The sequence below is a fragment of the Rousettus aegyptiacus genome, unplaced genomic scaffold, assembly GCF_014176215.1.
Source record: "Rousettus aegyptiacus isolate mRouAeg1 unplaced genomic scaffold, mRouAeg1.p scaffold_m13_p_12, whole genome shotgun sequence".
Taxonomy (NCBI): domain Eukaryota; kingdom Metazoa; phylum Chordata; class Mammalia; order Chiroptera; family Pteropodidae; genus Rousettus; species Rousettus aegyptiacus.
Genome location: NW_023416287.1, coordinates 50,357,055 through 50,375,898, shown reverse-complemented (window position 1 = coordinate 50,375,898; position 18,844 = coordinate 50,357,055). Strand labels below are relative to the sequence as shown.

At 37.4% G+C, this 18,844-nt stretch overlaps 1 protein-coding gene and 1 pseudogene across 6 annotated transcripts in view; both read right to left on the bottom strand.

Moving 5' to 3' along the window:
* The window catches only part of LAMA1 (laminin subunit alpha 1), a 143,504-nt gene that overhangs the window by 25,196 nt on the left and 99,464 nt on the right, over positions 1–18,844 (bottom strand). For all 6 annotated transcript variants that reach the window (XM_036229865.1, XM_036229864.1, XM_036229861.1 and 3 more), the window contains exons 34-48: positions 18,268–18,357; positions 16,544–16,655; positions 14,996–15,158; positions 13,807–14,017; positions 13,509–13,625; positions 13,220–13,383; positions 11,108–11,243; positions 10,298–10,391; positions 8,414–8,530; positions 6,079–6,261; positions 5,590–5,744; positions 4,073–4,216; positions 2,959–3,092; positions 1,972–2,122; positions 1,035–1,159 (exon numbers count right to left, since the gene is read on the bottom strand). In XM_036229865.1, coding sequence (XP_036085758.1) covers positions 1,035–1,159; positions 1,972–2,122; positions 2,959–3,092; positions 4,073–4,216; positions 5,590–5,744; positions 6,079–6,261; positions 8,414–8,530; positions 10,298–10,391; positions 11,108–11,243; positions 13,220–13,383; positions 13,509–13,625; positions 13,807–14,017; positions 14,996–15,158; positions 16,544–16,655; positions 18,268–18,357 — 2,096 coding nt within the window. The remainder of the gene's footprint in view (positions 1–1,034; positions 1,160–1,971; positions 2,123–2,958; positions 3,093–4,072; positions 4,217–5,589; positions 5,745–6,078; positions 6,262–8,413; positions 8,531–10,297; positions 10,392–11,107; positions 11,244–13,219; positions 13,384–13,508; positions 13,626–13,806; positions 14,018–14,995; positions 15,159–16,543; positions 16,656–18,267; positions 18,358–18,844) is intronic.
* Positions 8,853–8,970, bottom strand: LOC118610546 (annotated as a pseudogene).

The following is an 18,844-nucleotide window of genomic DNA, read 5'->3' as shown; positions in this document are numbered from 1 at the left end:
GGTTAGACAAGTATGATTATTGTTTTCCTTTTCTGGAAGAAGAAATCAGACCTCTCTCTGTGAGGTGAAGTGACTTACTATCTCAAGTCACTGAAAGAGATTTGGTAGTAGACCTGGGTCAGGAGCCTGAGTAATTTAGATGTCAAACCCAATTATTTTTTTTTAGTCTTAAGGCTCCAAAAACTATGCTTCTGGCTATAACTTTTTGAGCAAGCTAAGGAAAGGGAAAGTAGTGAATCAAAGGCTTAAACTATAAAACCCCAAGCTAGGAGCCATATGAGAAAGCAGACCTGACAATGACAAAATGAAAACTCGCCCACAAGTTTCTAAACATAATACAGTTGCTTCTTGTCACAGCTCACTGTTAATTACAGATTTCTATCTGAACAGAGCAGCTCATTTGATGGGAGAGATTACATCAGATGTTACATTTCTCTAAAGGCAAAGGCAATCTATTGTCTTGAATGCTGAAGTGCTGGAAAACAGGTTTTGTATACTTACAGGGTTGCAGTTATTTTATTAGTAAATAATAAAAGGGGTGTTGAACTTGGTGAGACTAAGTTATTAAATGCCTTCTATCATATCAATATATGCAAAAGGATGTTAGGCAGTTGTTCTCTATTTCAAATGCATTTTATTTCTAAAATTATAGAATTTAGGAATAAAAAAGTACTTATCTATAAAAATTGACATCACAAACAAAAATTCTCATGCTTGGAGGTATTTTCAAAACAAAAATGTGATTTACTCAAGACTTAATTGTGGCTCTTTGAGGCAGAAGATTGTTTGATGCTTCTCATTTTTATAATCTACGATCGAAGCATACAGTGTAAGACATAGCAATAAGAGCACTTCTTTTTAAGGGTTAAAGATATAACCAGATTTCTATTAGTAAATGATATACATCATATCCTTTGCAATAATAAGATTGACATCACAAACTTATGCATCTTGATGTGTATGTAAATTCTTTAAGCACTTCTCAGATGTTATTAGAATCACATACGATGTTTTAAATTGTGGGGGCATGTTACCTTCCGAAGCAGCCATGGCACTCTCCTTCCCTTTCTATATAGTTCCATAGACCAATCGACTGTCCATTCAAGAAGGCCTCCCCCATGCAGCCTTTGAAATGAGTGACCTTCACAGCAGGAGACTTCTAATGTAAACAAACAGACATAACCCGCACGCATGTGATGAAAGGAATAAATTCTCTAAGCGCATGAAACGCCTCCCTAAAACCTCAAATCTAACAGAACCAAATTGTGAGAAAACAATTTCCAAAAAAAGGGCCAGATGTAATCACTAGATTTCCTTCCGATTACGAAGTTGAATCCTACGATGAGTGACAACTGGACAGGATCTTAAAGGTCATCTTAGTTATCAGGGTTGCTGGAGAAAAGCCTTTTTCAGATGAGAAACAGAGAGGCCCAGAAAATGCGGTCCATGGCAAGGGCCTGGCTGGCGCTGAGACCCTTGCTCTCACGTGAGAACACTGAACCAAGTCCACGTGACTCAATGTTATTCAGTGACGAGATAACTGATACGATAAAATAAATATGATGGGCTCTTTCTCTAAGCACTAATTAGTTATTAGTCTATGACTGGAGTTAAAATAGGGATAAAGGGAATTTACAGAAATTAATGTGGAATATTGAATTTCCTGTTTCATCATTGAAAGAGAAACCCAAATAGTAAAATGAACCATTGAGTTCTTTTCCATTTACACTATTTATTGAGTATGATGCTTTACCCTACAAAACTAACCTCTCTGCAGATAAACTGTCATTAAGCAAATTATAGAAGCAAAAAAAAATTTTCATCTGCCTAGGATATACTCAACGGTTTAATCATATTAATTTTTAAATTAACGTATATTTGACATATAACATTGTGTAAATTTATGTATTAAATTTATATATAGGTAAAATCAGCCAAAAAGTCTTGTTCAGATGAATGTTCAAATGTTACCTTGATCTGTCCTCCAAGCCCTCCAACAAACATTAGTGTAGAGTTGTTTATATCCAGCACATTAGCTGTTCCTGGGGATTTACTTGTTTTTTGTGGTGGCTTTTGAGTTGTACTCATTTCCTTTACACTCAATGAACCAATGTTTCCAAATCTAGGAGTCACGAAAAATTGCAGAAAGAACACTTTCAGAATCTCCAGTCAGTGTACACACACGCTTCTGGTCCACACGCAGCTCCATCTGCTTCTCCCATGTCCTCTGCAACAGCCTCCAACTGGTCTCCCTGGTTCTAGTCCTGTCCACCAAACCCTGAGTTTACTCTCTGAAGTCCTATAGAGTAGTTCTAAACCATCCATTTCATCATGCAAAACAGTTATGGATCATGAGTTAAACTGTATTTGAAATGGTCTACTGTTTTCGATATTACCCTATTTTTATAGAAAACAAAACAAAAGACAAAAATTCCCCCAAACACACCATTAACAACAAACCATAATATTATGAAAAAGCAGGGAAAGAGAAGACGTCTCTAAAGCTGCTTGACACTAGTTACCTCTAGGGAGGGACTTTAAAAGGAATAATTTTGCTTTGTGTCTGAATCTAAGAAAACACATTCCCTACTTGTACCCTTGTCTTCCGTCCTCTCCTTGCATTCCCCTGTCAGTCACATGGAATTCCTACCAAGCTGCATTTATTCCCATTTATTGGGCTGAAACATCTTACTGAGCTTAGACCTAACATTCTAGAGGTAACATCAGCTTTTAACTTTTTTTCTTCTTTTAATGTTGGTTTTGGGAACAAAGTTTATTTCTTCTGTAATAAGAAAAAAAAAATACCCTTATTTCTACAGTTAATCTAAACCAAGCCTTTTCTCACTATAATCTGACTTCCCAGAAGTTTCAAAGATTACTATATGATGTTACGAACACATAATTATTTATAAGATACAGTTAAAAAAAGAGATGTTTGGAGAGAACTTTTTCTACTACCTGGTCACGTAGATACTGTGCCACTTGTTGTCATCAATTGGAAAGTCTGGAAATTCCAACCGTGCCGACCCGGAGCCCACATCCCAGAGCAAGACCACTTTCCCTCGCCGCATCTCCACTGCCAGGAAATCAGACTGGGGTGCAGGGGCGTGGGTTGGCGTGGCTTTACATGCCAGACTGCCTGCATGACTACTAAAACACTTTTAAAAATCCTACAGCATTTTTTCTATTCTTAAAAAAGCAAAAACCCAAAAAACCTACACTCTTTCATCTTTCAACACTCCCCTCCCTATAGCTAGAGCATGACTCAGAGTACTGTGGACAATGGCCACCCTTGGCCATTAATGCTCTACCACCTTTGCCCTGCATGACTCTCCACAGTGCCTCCCATAAATTTCCCCAAGAAAACTTGCTGGGGGTCACCAGCATTCCACAGGGTGTGCGAAGGGGAGGCATAACACTTGTGTGTTTGCTCAGCCTGAGAAGACAATGAATAAATGAATGTGAAAAACACAGTAAGATGGGAGCCATGAAATCCCACATCATGGGTTACATGTGCTTTGTACCTTATCTTCCAAGAAGACATTTCAGATAATATCTGTGCTTGCTAATATTTTCTGCCCTAACATACCCGAGGGTTCTGACCCATTCTTGCTGGCACGGCCACAGGCTTTCCACTGAGGATGGGCCCTCTGAGAACCACTGTAATTTAGGTGGAAAAACCTGGCTGAAGTCTGACAACCGTGATATGGCTTAGGGTGCAGCTTCCACTCCTGGTAATGACCACAAGATTTATTTTATAGACCCCAAACTAAGCTCAGTGGCCTCAGAGGTCATAGAAGGCATTACAGAAAGTGTGTTGAAGCCACAGCTTGTAATTAAGATAGCAAAGGGAGGCACCTTTACTTCCTAATTGTCACTTTCTTTCTCACAGGTATTCAACTTTGTAATTTGCTTATTTTTAATATAATGCTACCAGCCTAGTAAAAAGTTAGTTCCCTTAAAAGAATTAGTGATTTCACCAAGGCCCTATTTTTTTCATGCAAAAAGTGTCATTTCAGAAAAATATACATGTTCATAAGAGACTCGTTTCTTTTTACCAGTCCATACTCACGCTGGTGCTGCTCCCAAGGTAAAAGAGAAGGTTATCAGGTTCACTTGTCTTAACGTCCAGTGTTAAGGTGTTATAGTTAGTAGAAGAAATCCGAGGCTGGTAGGCCCGGATACAATCTCTGTCAGCAGACACAGCAACTTTAATCTGTAGAAGGAAAAGAAAATTGTCCCAATCATTTAGTGACATACTCTGGAAGTGCTCCAGGAGTTCAAAATACTATTCCATGACGGACTTTCATTGTTGGGTAGGTTTCCTCTCTTGATAATACAAAATGCTTTCCGCTTCATAAAGTGATAAATCAAATCATGATAAAAATTATTTTATTTGGTAAAACATTTAAACATGAAAAGGTCAATCTTGGGGTTTTAAAAGAGTGTATTATGTAGGAAACTGTCTACTTCATGTGAGATTGAATTCCTTAAAGACAAGCAGCAGCTTATCCAAATCACTCTAGAATCCTTAGCTGATACAGAGAGGATATCTGATGATTATTTCTTGAATAAATGAAGGAGTAATCTATTTATTCTTTCATCAAATACGTATAAAGAATTATTGCACTTATTGCCTATTTTTCGAAGTAATTATTTATACATATACCTTACAGTTACCTTCAAGATAATAAGTTTGCATTATTAACCAGAGCATTTAGAACCATCCATTGGACTTACATTTATTTGGTAACTGTAACTAAAATAGATGGAAGCCAGATCTCATGTAAACCTACAGCACTTTTCCAAGTGATGGTTGGCAGGCAGGCCGATCAAAGAGCTCAGAACTCTTTTATCTTGGCTAGAAAGCTTTAGGGGGATAAACATTAGACCAGAAGTCACATTTATTCTCTAGAAGTCTCTAGCAGTATGATTATTGCATATCCTCTCAAAAGTCTTTTTATTTCCCTGAAATACCTCTCCTTTAGAACACAGCCAATGCCATATACTATGAATGGCTAGAAAATATTTTCTCAAGTTTGTGCTTTTCTGAGTGTCAAGTGTTTTATGCATTTAGTGACCTGGATTTGTGGAGCATTTGTACATATACAAACTCTTGTCAGACTCCAAGACCACGAGACCCATACTCTGCAAACATTCTGAAGAGCACTGGATTATTAAAACTACCTTGGTAAAATGATGGCAATAACACTATATGCCACCAGTGAAACTAAGAGTGATGTTAATGCTTAGACAAGGTGTTCTAAACCATTAGCTAATAGTTATGAATTTATAAATCTAGACTATAATTACAAATGTCACAAAGACATAGAGATCTCTTTGCTATCAACATTTGCAACATGTTGAATGAAAACAGAAATGAAAGAAAATGAGACTAGTTAAATATACTTAAGGCTTTAAGTATACCTAAGACAAGGCTGTGAAGAATCTGGGATTATTGAAAGCTGGTCAGTAGAGGTTTCTAGTGGACCCGGTATGACCAGAAAGTCATTTCTACAGGAATTCTCTGAGAGCCTCAGTAGGGAGGAAGGCTGGATGTTACTGAGAGCTGCAGGGCCTCACACTTACAGAAGCTGCTTGTTTCCGGGCCTGGTTGATCAGCAGTTTAATTTCTGACAGGTTTCTGCTTAGGTTCTCTTCTAATATCTTCAAAGGCTTCAACCGATCAAATAAAAGGTTGGCTTGTGTTTCCACATCTTTAACTTTTCTTCCAGCTAATATAGCTAACAAATACATGGTGGCAAGAAAGTTGTTGGGGTGGGAGACAAGGGCACAAGAGAAATTAACTGGTCATAAATAATACACTGAATAAAATAGAATAGCCTAATAATCAAATCCTTGAAATTTTTCATACACATATGAAAAATGCACCAGCAACACACATTACCAAAGGCCCTTTTCTTTATAAATGCAAATCCAGATGTCAGGGCATTTTTTTTTTTTTTTTTTTTAAGGAATGCTACTCGTGAACAAGGCACCACTCACTGTGCACTTAGCAAGCTCAAAATTAATCACTTGATGCAGACTTTCTTAACGGGAAGGGAGACCAAGACATACTGATTGTTGAGGAGTCCTGTAGAAGTTTGTTTGTTTCTCGTAATGTGGCATTGACCCTGGACAGTTCCATTGATGTGTTCAACAGCTTTTGACTCAGTCCCACAACATTCTTTAGAGTGCTTGCAGCGCTCTGATTGGCAGTTATGGCCAGCTCTTTGATTTTGGTTCCTTTGTCTCTGGCACCTGAAAAATGTATATATATGCGTGCACTCCAGTGATTATAGACAGAGAAAACCATAAGCACACAACAATCGTAATTTTACAGAGAAACACTTTACAGCATTTCTTATTTGTTGTTGAATATAAAATGGGGCTTATTGTTTTTAATGATAATACTGCTCCCTTTTTAGGGCCAAATAAAATAATTTTGGTCACAATCCTCTGTATTGAAAAATGATTTCAATACACAGTGAGATGACAAAAGCAACTGCTAATGTGCTCAGGATCGTATATGTTAAGAAGCCAAACTTCTTTATTTGGTCCTTTTTCTAGCACTCCCTTCTTGTATACATTAAACACCTTCGAATCATTTCATCTCTGGATAAGGTTTGATAATTTAAATGTGTGGTAGGATGGACCTGTCTTAGGCTAGAGGAAGTGTTATTTTTCCACAGCGTCAACTGGTTTCTAAAAATAACACCAGAGCAAAGATTAAATGGTCACTAAAGATAAGTTGGAATTCAATTATTCTAGAAAATCAGGGTAATGGTTTTTTTAAAAAAAGGCACTAGTATTCATTTTTAAAGTGTTAACTACAATTATTAAAAAATGAACACTAGAAGAAGCTGGATAAAGATATATGGGCATTCTTTTTATTCTTTTTGCAACTTTTCTGCAAGTTTGAAATTATTTCCAAACAGAAAGTTATTATTATTATTTAGATTTCATGATAATTTATTGAGAAAGGTATTAGCAGATTCAGACACAACTCCAGTTGTCAAGTCATGGCTGAATATTAACTACAGATTCCAAATTAGAAAAAAAACAAAGCATTCTGACAAAATTAATTGAATATATGGAATTACATTTATTTATAATAAAGAGTATTGTGTATTTTTACACACTTCATATTTTTTACATTTTCAAATTATTATTTGTCACAAATGTTTTACCACAACTTAAAATTTGGGCATTTCAAGACTGCTACGTGAATGGACTCATATAGTGTGTAACATTTTTGAATTGGCTTTCTCCACTCAACATAATTCTCTGGAGATTCACTCAGGTTACTCTGTAAGTGGTTCTCTTTATTACCGAGTAGTAGTATTTCATTGTGTGAACATACCACAATTTGTTTAACCATTCAATCACTGAAGGATATCTTAGTTGTTTCCAGTTTGAGGCTATTATAAATAAAACTATTCTAAACATTCATGTATGGGTTTTTTTATGTAAACATAAGTCTTCATTTCTTTTGGAGAAATACTCAGGAGTGCAATGCTAGACAGTATGCTAGTTGCATGTTTAGTTTTCTTAAGAAACTACCAAACTTTACTAAAGTAGTTGTACCATCAAACAGAAAATTATTTTTAAGTGTTTAATCAACATATACCATGTATCCTCAAAAAAAGAGAGAGAAACATAAACACACAGATCAGAAAATGTTGCATTGATTTAAGGTAAGAAGTCCAAAGTACCCCAAACCCAGTTCTCCAAAGTAATTTTCGTGCTTACAAGGTGAACCAGCAGACAGAAGTTTGAAGATGTTTGACCATCTTGTAAGACTTCTAAAAAAATTCTTATTAAGGATAAAAGAAAAGGTCAAGGGAATGTAAACAATGCACAAGAGCATGATTCATTTGTATTATACTTTTAAAAATTATCCTATTTAAGAGTTTAACAAATACCGCATTGCCAAAACATCAAAATTAAAGCAATCTGCATTTAAATGCTTTATTGCCTCATGAAGGAAGATTACCAAGTGAGAATTTTTAAATTTCCTACATTTATAATGAATCTAAAATTTTCCCTTAAAGCAGGAACATTCCAGCTTCTTTACTTGCTAACTTCTTCGAATGACCCTTCTTTCATTAAGGGATGTGACAAGACCATTTTAAAAGTAAGCAATTAATATGGTAACATAAAATCTCTATGGCTTTTGTTTTTCAGAGTATAATTCTAGTATTTAAATGCAGGTGTTCTGAATCTATTAAACAAACAGTGACCTTCACTTCCAAATCACATTCCTTCGCAAGTAAAAACCCTATCAATCCTAGTCTCATTTCCAGCGAGGACTCTTAATCAGATCTGAGGCAGAACCTCCTCATGGTTGGTCACTTATAATGGCTTTGCAATGAGAAGACATTAATTAAATCAAGAACCCCTTTCCACTTACCTTCAGGAATTGCTCTAAGCATCAAGAGTGATTCATTGGTCTGCCTAGTAATTTTATCAGCATTCTCTTGAAAGGTGTGTATTGTACTTTTCAATTCTTTCAGTTCCAATGTGAAACCTGTTTAAAGGGGAAAAAGTGTTCCTTTTTAGGCTAGCCCACAAAAAAGTTGCTATGGCAACAGTTTTCTTTATCATTCTGATCCATCTACAGATTGACAGCTTTCTACAGAGAAAGCCTAATATTGAAAGTCTTTCCAGGAAGACTTAGAACTGCTGATTATGGAAATTGCATGTTTTTAGCTAGCTTGATCTTTTTTTCCTACTTTGCTTGTTGCCCTTCTCATCAATATTTCTTCTTAAATTGCATGCCCAATTTAATTAGAGCTTAAGGTGAAGAATTGTGTTTAAATCACGCAGCCTTATTTATTTATTTTAAGAAGCACCTATAACACCTGGTATTCCTAGGTGGTCTCCCATCTAAGTACTAACCAAGCCAACTCTGCTTAGCTTCCGAGATCAGACGAGATCAGGCATGTTCAGGGTGGCATGGCTGTAGTAAATCACTTAGTCTTAACCAGACTCACTAACTTCCTATCCACATCTAAATTATAACCACCTTTCTCCTCTGGATTGTAAAACCACAAACATAGGCTCCTGCTGGGGAATCTTCCTCCCAGTCTCCTCCCACCTGCTTCCCCAGCCAGGGCTTCTCTGCTTCCTGCTCCCATCTGACCACCCAACAGCTGCTCAACTCAACCTCCTTCAAGTCTGATCAAAGCTGTTGGATCAAAGCTTTCACCTTTAAAATTTCTGTTCATAATGCACAATCACATTTGGATTCTGAACACATGATTAAAAAACAAATTATTGATCAAATCTTTGATGAACATGATGGTTCTGCCTAAAGTTTTAATTACCAAAGTTCACTATTTCATGACCTATGAAATACCTTTAGTTATATAAACTGAAATCATATCTCGATATTGATGCTAGAGTTTATATTTAATAATTTATGATTGAGAATTAATAATTTATGAGTGAGATGACAACAAATTCTAAACTGTATCCCTCATGGAGAAATAAAAAGCTATGCATATATCCATGTTTTTGGCTCGGAGAGCTGTGGAAAGATCTAGTACTGGACATGGAAGCAGTCTGAAAGTGGGGTGAGCTGTTTATGGCCCACTATTTTCTCTTATAGGAAAAGACTTCATAGTTTTGATATATTAGAAAATAGACTATATTAAGGTGAAAAATACACTATATGTTATAAAACTTGTGTTTTTTATATACAACAGATTCCTGCTGCCATTTTGTTATAGACATGCCATTATGTTATTGGATGGCTCTTAAGTATGCCAAATAATTGCTTACTGAAACTCTTAGGAAAAAACTAAATTACATGGGTATTTTTTTTAAAAAAATTGATAAGTCATTTATGAGTCAATTCAATAACTATTTAATGAGAACCTACCATGAGCCTAACATTATATTAGTTCTGTGGAAAAGGCAAAAGAAGTATCGAACATAATAGAACTCTTCAAGAAACTATAAGACAATGAGAGGCAAAAAGAGGAGCACACAAAATCAAAGATAACCTGACAAACACTATGAAGAACAGTGAAAGCACAGAAGCTAAAGCAGAGTGGAGGGTTTGGTCATCAAGGGAGGTTTTTGAGTCTATGGAAGATTAGAGGTGACAATACACTAAAAAAAAAGGTGTCACTAAAATAAGATTTAAAATTATGTGATGTTTATATGATAGCAAATTGGAACATTATCGTGAGAGAAATGTTAAGCTTTAAATGGGCCCTGGAAAGGAGGATGTTCTGACAATAAGCTCAGAGATGTGTCCTTATTAACAGAATCCAAGCTAGGAACTGACCTTGATGCTTTCTGCTCAGGCTGTTGCCTTCTTTTAGAAGTTTGGAACTGCGTTGGACAGCTGCTTTCCCATCAGACCCGAGGGAATCTGAGGACTGGAAAACAGAACAATTTAAACATGGTGACTGGAGGGCAAGGTGGAATCCTGCTGGAGATGGGGAAAGCAATCTATCAGAATAAACAGCCTCCGGTCCAGTTCCAAACAAGGAAGTCAACTAGAGAACAGGTAGGGAGAGTTTAAATTAGCCTAATTTATGCTTCATATATGTCCTAAATTATGGCCGAGGAGAAAGAACACACCCATTTTTAAATACATAAAGACAAAAACCAAACATTAAGTGAAGATCTTCACCACAGGTAAGAAAAGATGCCTCAGAATTGGCAATTACAAGAGTCATGGGGATGCAAAGTGCGGCATAGGGAATATAGTCAATAATGTTGTAATAAATATGTATGGTGCCAGGCAGGTACTAGACTGGTTGGGAAGATCACTTTGTAAGTTATAGAAATGTCTAAGTACTATATACTGTACACCTGAAGTCTGAAGCTAATACAATATAATTTTTGTCATAAGAAATGATGAGATTTTCCTTATCTTTACATTCCTAGTCCCTAGTCTCTATAAAGTATTTGACCTTAAGAAATTAAAATATGCATGACATGATGACAGAAGCCATAAACAGTTCCCACCAGAAAAGCATGCCGACAAGCATATATTTAAGCCTCGAGTCTTTGCTCAAACACCTTAATGAACTATCCCACGGTGCCTAGAAAAGGAAGGTACCCACCAAAGTGCAGGGGCATTTCTTACCATATCGACCTCAGTCACAGTCCTGAGAGCATCTTTTGCCAATTTATCCGATTTTTCAATCAGGCTCTGAATGTTGGAATGGATGTGGGTTGCACTGGTTGCATTCAGGGACACATGTCTAACATTTTCAAGGCCACTATGAAATCAGCATATTTAGAGGTGTTATGATAAACTAAATTAAACTTTCCCACTATTATTAAAAGCCTCTTAGTTTCTTTCCCCTTAGAACACTATCATCAAGGAATAACAACATATGGATTCCCCTCAGACTCCCAAAGGAACCTTCACAAGCAGTAGCCACGTTGTCACAATGACACTAAGAACTGCTGTTTAATTAATACCCAAAGAAGATATGATGGCTGTTTTCCATCTTTTTAACCATTCATTGGTTTCTACCAGCTGCCCTCAGCATCCTTTGAACTCTGTCCAAACCCCCTGCATGTGTCTGGGGTGCCATTTAGTGTTTGCGTTGGTTGTAAACTTCCCTGCAGGGCACTTGCTAATTTTTTAAAAGCTTTCCTAAGCATGTATGAGGATGCTGAATTTTATTCCTCAAATGATACACAACAATTTGATGAAATTCACTAGAGGTTTTGGAGGAGGATCAGATAATATTTCAATCATTTGAACTTCATTCTTACAGGTGGGCAAATCTCTTATGAACTTGCCAACTCGTAATAATGCAATTTCATCCAGCCACTCTATCTTGAAAATAAAATCTGACAATTGACACATCTTTGCCTGCTGTGTAACTCACTTCATTTTCTTCCTAAGGTTATTGAGTTGGGTGATGCCCAAACCAGACATCAGCAGTTACTACTTGTTGCAACTTGACTGACAAAATTCAGCGATTTATAAAAAAAAAAAAAAAAGATAATGTTATTTAACTTTGTGTATCACACCAAATTGCTTTTACCACACATACTAAGTAATAAAGATTTTGCTTGAGCTGTGTGTGTAGTCAGAATATTGTTTTCTCTTTCGGAAGATGATAAAAGATGATGAAAAGAGGGACACCCAAGTATCTAATTTCGTTTTCTATTACTGATTCCTATAGCATACGTAAGTAGTAGTGCTCAATGCAGTGCATAATTTATGCAATATTCTATCTTATACCATTTTTAATTGCTGTCATTGTGTGATCTAATCTTTTATGGAAGCATTCCTCAAATTGCAAAGATATTTATTTTTCCCCTTCCACAAAACACACCCAACACACAAAAACGCATATTCCCAGGGTGTCCCAACTTTTTCCATCCATAATTTATAGCAACTTGAAATAAATAAATTTACCAATTAACTCATAATAGTGTGTAAATCACTGACAAGACCTAAAACCCTGGTATACTCACTTGCTGCACATTAGATCCCCTGGGATCTTAGAAAAGAAAAATTACAAGGCCCAGGCCACAACTCAGACCAATTAAGTCACAAATTTTGAGTGGGGGGTGGGGGAAACTAGGGGACAAAGGCATCAGTATTTTTAAAATTCTCCAGGTTATTCCAATGTGCAGATAAGTTTGGGAATCAATAGCCTAAAGTTGTGCTTCTCATTTAAAGACACTTAACAAGCTGAACACATTAAACACATTTCCAAAAATATAAGTTAAAATTCTTTTAATACCATGATAGACCTTTAGGCAATAGAAGATAATCGGGGGTTATCTCTTTCCGGAGTTGGGAAAGAGTCCAATGCTTCTATAGGTCCAATGTGGCAACCACAATCCCATCCATGTATAAAGGTGGTCGAAGCACAGGCTCCAAAAAGACAGATATGCAAAGAAGTCAATATCCTCGTTCTATCCACATGCAACCTGACAAAGCCCTGAGCACTTTGTAGAGGCTCGATGAGGCCTTGATGGCTTGATATTTAGTATAATATCAGCTTTAATGTCCATCCCGTTCAGTTTGTATTACTCTATCATACCTTCATGCCAACGGTCAACTATGTTATCAGACGTAGGAGGAAATTCTCCTTAAAATGTAAATAAAAGAGGATCCTTATTTTAAGACAAAAGAAGAGTGACTCAACATTGTGATCCAAATAGCCATCCTTGTTCTCTCTGATCAATGGATCACAACCTCTGGAATCCCTGCAAAATGTGGTCTCACCTGTCCAAAGCACCTGCTAGTCTCAGGAGCTCTGCCGCATGATCCTCAGCTCTGTAGACAAGGTCAAGTGCTCTTCTTTTGGACATCTGCATGACCAGATCATCCACGTGGTGCCTGATCTTGGCACTCCATAAAAGTAGCTCATCCCGGTGACGCTCTAACTGCTGTATAGAGAAATCAATACAGTGAATATATGTGCATCTATTTAACAGTGTCTGAATGCACAGATATATGAGGTGTATGAAGGTTTTTTGGAAATTGTATGTGGCTGTGCTGAGCTGTAACTTACTGCTAGAGCATTTTGCGTAGTCTTTGCACGTGCAGTGGCAGTATCTAGCAATCCTCTTCCTTTGGCGATTAGTGTTGAGGTCAAGTTTTGTTTTTCTTGAACACGCAGCTTTTTACCCTGTAGCAAGAATTATCTTTAAGGGCACCTCATAAAGCAAGTCAGCTTCTGAACATTGGTGCCTGATGCTATGAGCTGAGGTTAGTCCTGGGTTTCATTTTTCAAGAAGCTAAAAATAGTATTATTTACATCGGAGATTTGGTGGCCAGCTTTAACTGAGGAGAGAGCTATAAAGACTCACAGTGAACTCTCGCAGGTTGGCATTGACAATGAGCAGCAGGCGGTTGCTTTCCTTGGTCTTTGACTCTGCCTCCCTCATGAGGTCTTCTGCTGCCTGCAGTTCGCTGTTGTGTTTGGAAAGGAGGCTGCTTGCTGCTTCTTTCATTTTCTTCAACTCTTCCTGTGGCTTCTGGTAATTTTTCTGAATTTGAGACAATAAATCTTCAGCAGCCCTGAAAAATATAGATAGTTCATGTAATAAGTAAATGAACGACAAAGCTCCAATCATTGAAATGATAGCAGAAGGAATTTTTTACATATCCATACCTAGTTTCATAGCGTGTAATAAAAGGTAACTACAGTGGGCCAGAGACGGTTGTCCTTTAGAAAATAATTGGAAAATGCAACTCAGGAAGCTTCAAATTGCAAATTCCTTGGCTAAATGATTTTAAATTTTAAGAGCTACCCTAATAAGGTAATAATGTGGAATATAGATAAAGATTTTTGTCCAAGATGTCCTTACAACATTATTTAAAATAGCAAAACAGATTAAAATAGTTTAAATATCACACTATAGAGAATGAAGTGTTGATGGTACATTGTGTAACTATTTAATTCAGTACTTAAGATATTGATTATAACCTAAAAGAAAGATGACTTGTGCTGTAGCACATCCAGTGATAATTGTGTGAAAACACTAAGAAAAAAGCCTGAATATAAATTACAAGTTTCTCGTGACCACGTCTGACAATTCTTTGTTCAATCTGTTGCTTCACTTTGTGCTTTTTAATGAAGGTTTGCATAACTAAGCTAAATTATTCTGGCATGATGTCAATCTGTCTTAGAGTTTGCAGCATATGTATTAGACATTGACTATTTTCTTCCAGGAACATTAATTGCATTATACTTAATCTTTTATAAATACAGTATCATGAGGTTCTTTTGTCTGTGCTAGGTGGAAATGTTGTTCCAGAGACAGAGAAAAACAAAACTTATGGCATAATGGCACAAAGAGACATTGACATTGATTACTCTTTTCTCTGTTTGGAGGAGCTGGCACCTGTCTCTTGGCAATAGGCCCCCCGTCTTTTCTTAAGACATCCTGCCCCCAATGAGGGCTTTCCTTCTTTCCCTTCCTTCCCTCTCAGCACTGAAGTTCCTATGTCTAATTGGCTGTGCCATGAATGATGTAATCATTTCTAGGGACTTACCTGAGTTCAAGGGTGGCATTTTCGTGCAATTGCATGAAATTCCTTTCCTGTATGGCTTCCAGCAAAGATGTAATGTTCTTTTGCATATTCTGAAGAGTAGAACTGGGTAGGTGGAAATCTTCATCCAAGGTCTGATTTAGAGTTGTTGCCTTTTCAATAATTTCTATGGAGAAAGCACATCAATCATTTAATAAGTCTCTCAAAAGTGGATAGTACTAAAATGGGAAAACTTAGAACCTTCTTCAGTGAGATCTGCTGCGTTCCCCTAAACTGGTTGAAACTCCAGGCTAGACCAGGTCAGCCTTTATATCCCAATGCACTCTGGATATTCCTGATCAAAACACTTGGGATTACTGGTTTATCTAGTGTTGGTCTTCCCCAATACCCATAAACTCCATAAGGATAGGGGCTGCAGCCATCATGTACATTTCCCTCGGCATTTCCTGCACTTGGCATACACATTTGCACATAGAAGCTGCTCAATAAATATTTACTGTATAAATGAACCAATAATATTTGATACCACCCTTTTTATTAAACATATAATTTGTTTTAATAATATCCTATAAAGTCTGATTCGGATTCTGTATCCTTTATGCTCTTACACTGTAATCCAAAAAGAAAAGCAAGAAGATGTTTCTGGTAGCTAGAAAACTGAAAATAGCCAGATCAGATGGGGCATCCCAATTGAATAATGATGAAATTTAATATTGTGGATACACTTTGGGATCACATTGAAACCCCAAATCTTGTCAGCTCCTACTGTGGGCCAAGTGATGACGTCGAGAGGTTAGCTCAGCTTCTCCGTGACATTGATGCCTTGGCATCCATTTTGTTTGGCCAACAGCCCTGCAGTGAACTTAAACTGACACTCGCACATGCCCTAGACAGCAGCCAGCAGAGTCAGAAGCAAACGTAAGTTCCTGTCATGACAGCCCTTATGATAAGTTCTCCCCGCCTTCTGCTTGTGTGTCCCTTCGATAAGACCCCCCATGGAGCTTACCAAAACTCTGATTTTTTGGTCTGGATTGTCCAATCTGGTCATAACTCAGGAACCCTGCAGCACTTCACCCCCAGACCGCAATAAAGGCAAGTACCCCAGGTCCTGTCTCTCTCTCTCTCTCTCTTAGCCTGCACACTGCCTCGACTTCTCTGTGTGGACCCTTGAGGCATGCTGGGTACTTCCTCCTAGACCCGAGAGTAATAGACTTCTATATTTCGTTTTCTCTTGCAGTCTGTTATTGGACCTTGGCTCATCATCCAGCACCCTGCGTTCCTCTTAATAAGTGTTAATTTGACAAATTCACAACAGATGGGGGGGGGGCACCACATCTACTTGACATTTAGGACCCAAGTATAAGATAAGGCATAACACATATAGTAAAAGAGGAAACATGCATTTTTAAAAAGATGAAACTCTCAATGAAAAACTATGGCTCTAGCAGTCCAGTGTGAATCACACACATCTATCTGTACATTTAATAGAGCTAATGAAACTCTTCCTTCCAAATAAGCACAGACTCCCAAACTAGACACTGACCACACTACCTTGAATGCTTATCTTCAGCTTCTCAGTAAATGTCATGAGGTCTTGACTCTTGCTGAGGATTCTTTCAGTTGCCCTGGTCACATGCTGGCTACTTGTTAACACTCTAGTGAGCTGATAGAAAATAATAGTTTCAGGTGAGTTTGACTTTGAATAATATGGAAGCTTCAGTGTCCCAGTTGTCTCCTTTAGATAACAAAACATATTCCAGAATATACAGTGAAGATATCCACTATCATATAAGCAAAGGTTAATATGTCAGGATCAGAAATTGACTAAGTGCTTAAAGAAATAATTTACTGTGTGAGAAAATATGGCATATTTTTCAAAGCAGCCTAATTGACTGTCAAACCAAAGAATCCCCCAATGTCTCAAATGTGAAGCCTTATATTCTCTTTAGGTCCCAAGTATACAGAATACAGAAAGAAAAATCTTACTAATTTGTACTGGCCATGAGAACTTAGTCAAGGAGTTAAGAGCATGGAATCAGGCAAAGTTGGTCTTAGGCCCAATCGTGCCAAGCTGGAGACCTAGTACATAACATCTTCCAGCCTCATCAGTAACATGGGGTAAGAATCACACCTCACTTCAGACTTATGGGACTTTATGAAGATGAAATTCAATGATGTCTGTAAAGCTGGCAGCCCAGGGGCTGAGAGTAGCTGCCTTCAGCTGTAGCTTTCATTAAGAATGTTATAATTTGTAAAAGGAAAGGTTGTTTGCAATTTCCAGGAAAGTAAAGTAGCTCAACCTGGGTCTAAAAGTGTTGTCTAGTCAAAATCCAAAGAGAATCTTCTCTAATGGATAGAGAGAATTTATTTCAATCAGCTTATCACTGCCTATCAAATGTCAGCTTGCTGAGGTACTTAAAGCCTACAAAAACCCTTAAACTCTTCCCAAATCATCATAATTCTAAATGAACAGGAGGCAAGCTAATACTTTTTTTAGGGTACATAATTGTGTGTGTGTGTGTGGATGTTGAGAGACAGAGAGTAGATACATATATAGAGATACACTGTCATATACATATCTAAGCATACACATGGATATATATGTACATATATATATTACACACACATATGACATTCATAAGTGAAAATTATAAATTTGACAATAGGCCTCCCTCACCATCTGTGAATGGGGAGATTTTTTGGGGGGATGGGTCACTAAAAACCATTCATTGGCCATGGGATAAACAGAATAATTACCTGCTGGCATCAAAATGAGCTCACTTGCCATTCAAAGTCTGCAAATCAGAAGCGAGCAGCCTGAATGTTGCACAGACACCACACATTGAGTTCTGGGTCGTGCTGGCCCTGCCCAGTGTGTTGCAGCACACGGTCCCGGCGTTTGGTGGCATGCCTCTGAGCACCCATGCTCATCATATGCTCAGTTATGCAGTGCATTTAGGAGAAGGAAGAAACCACAGGGATCTTTTCCTCCTACCCCACCCTCTTGGTTCACAGGAGAAAATGATGGTCGAATGGCAAGGTGACTGCCCAACTCTTCCCTCAGCAGAGGTGACGACAGAAATGAAGTCAGGAGCCTTTTCCCATGAAAGCATAGAAACTGGCCAGGTTGAGACCAACTTGATTACAAGTTACCTGGAGTACAGCTCCTGAGAGGAGGGGGCAGCCCTGACCTAATCAGAACCTTTGAGACACTGCTATGGGGCAACTGCTCGCAAGTGCTGGGTGGGACAGGGCTCTGCACGTGAAGAATTTACCTCCCTTTGTAGATCGTCTATTTGATCCGCAACATCTTCAAGCTGACTTTTTGCCAGTTCCTTTTGTGTATTTTCTTTTAATAAAGATTCCTTTTAAAAAATGAATAAAACGAATTACAATGCCTCAAAATCATAACTAAGAATCATTTGTTATTACCTACCTTGTTCACAGAAAGAATTTCTTTCCTTGAAATTACATTAAAAAATAGATCACATTCACTTCTTCTTTCCTCGAAATTACATTAAAAATAGATCACATTTACTTAAGTTTTGGTTAAAGCAACATGTTTTCATACTGCCATCTTTTGTATTACATTTCCTATATAAACATGAATTGAAAGGCTGCTGTGTTGTGCAGAATCTGACACCGCTGCAATTCTTGGGTAAGTCTGGCTTCATTTCAATATCTGAGTTACATAAATCTTAACCATAATTGCTCACACCTTAAAAAACTTTAAAAAGCTTACTAGGCTGAAATACAAACGTATCAAGTAATTACTAACAATTAATTGCTTAATTTATGCTAAAACTTTTAGATTTTTACTTTTATGATTGTATTTAAACCTTATAGTATCCC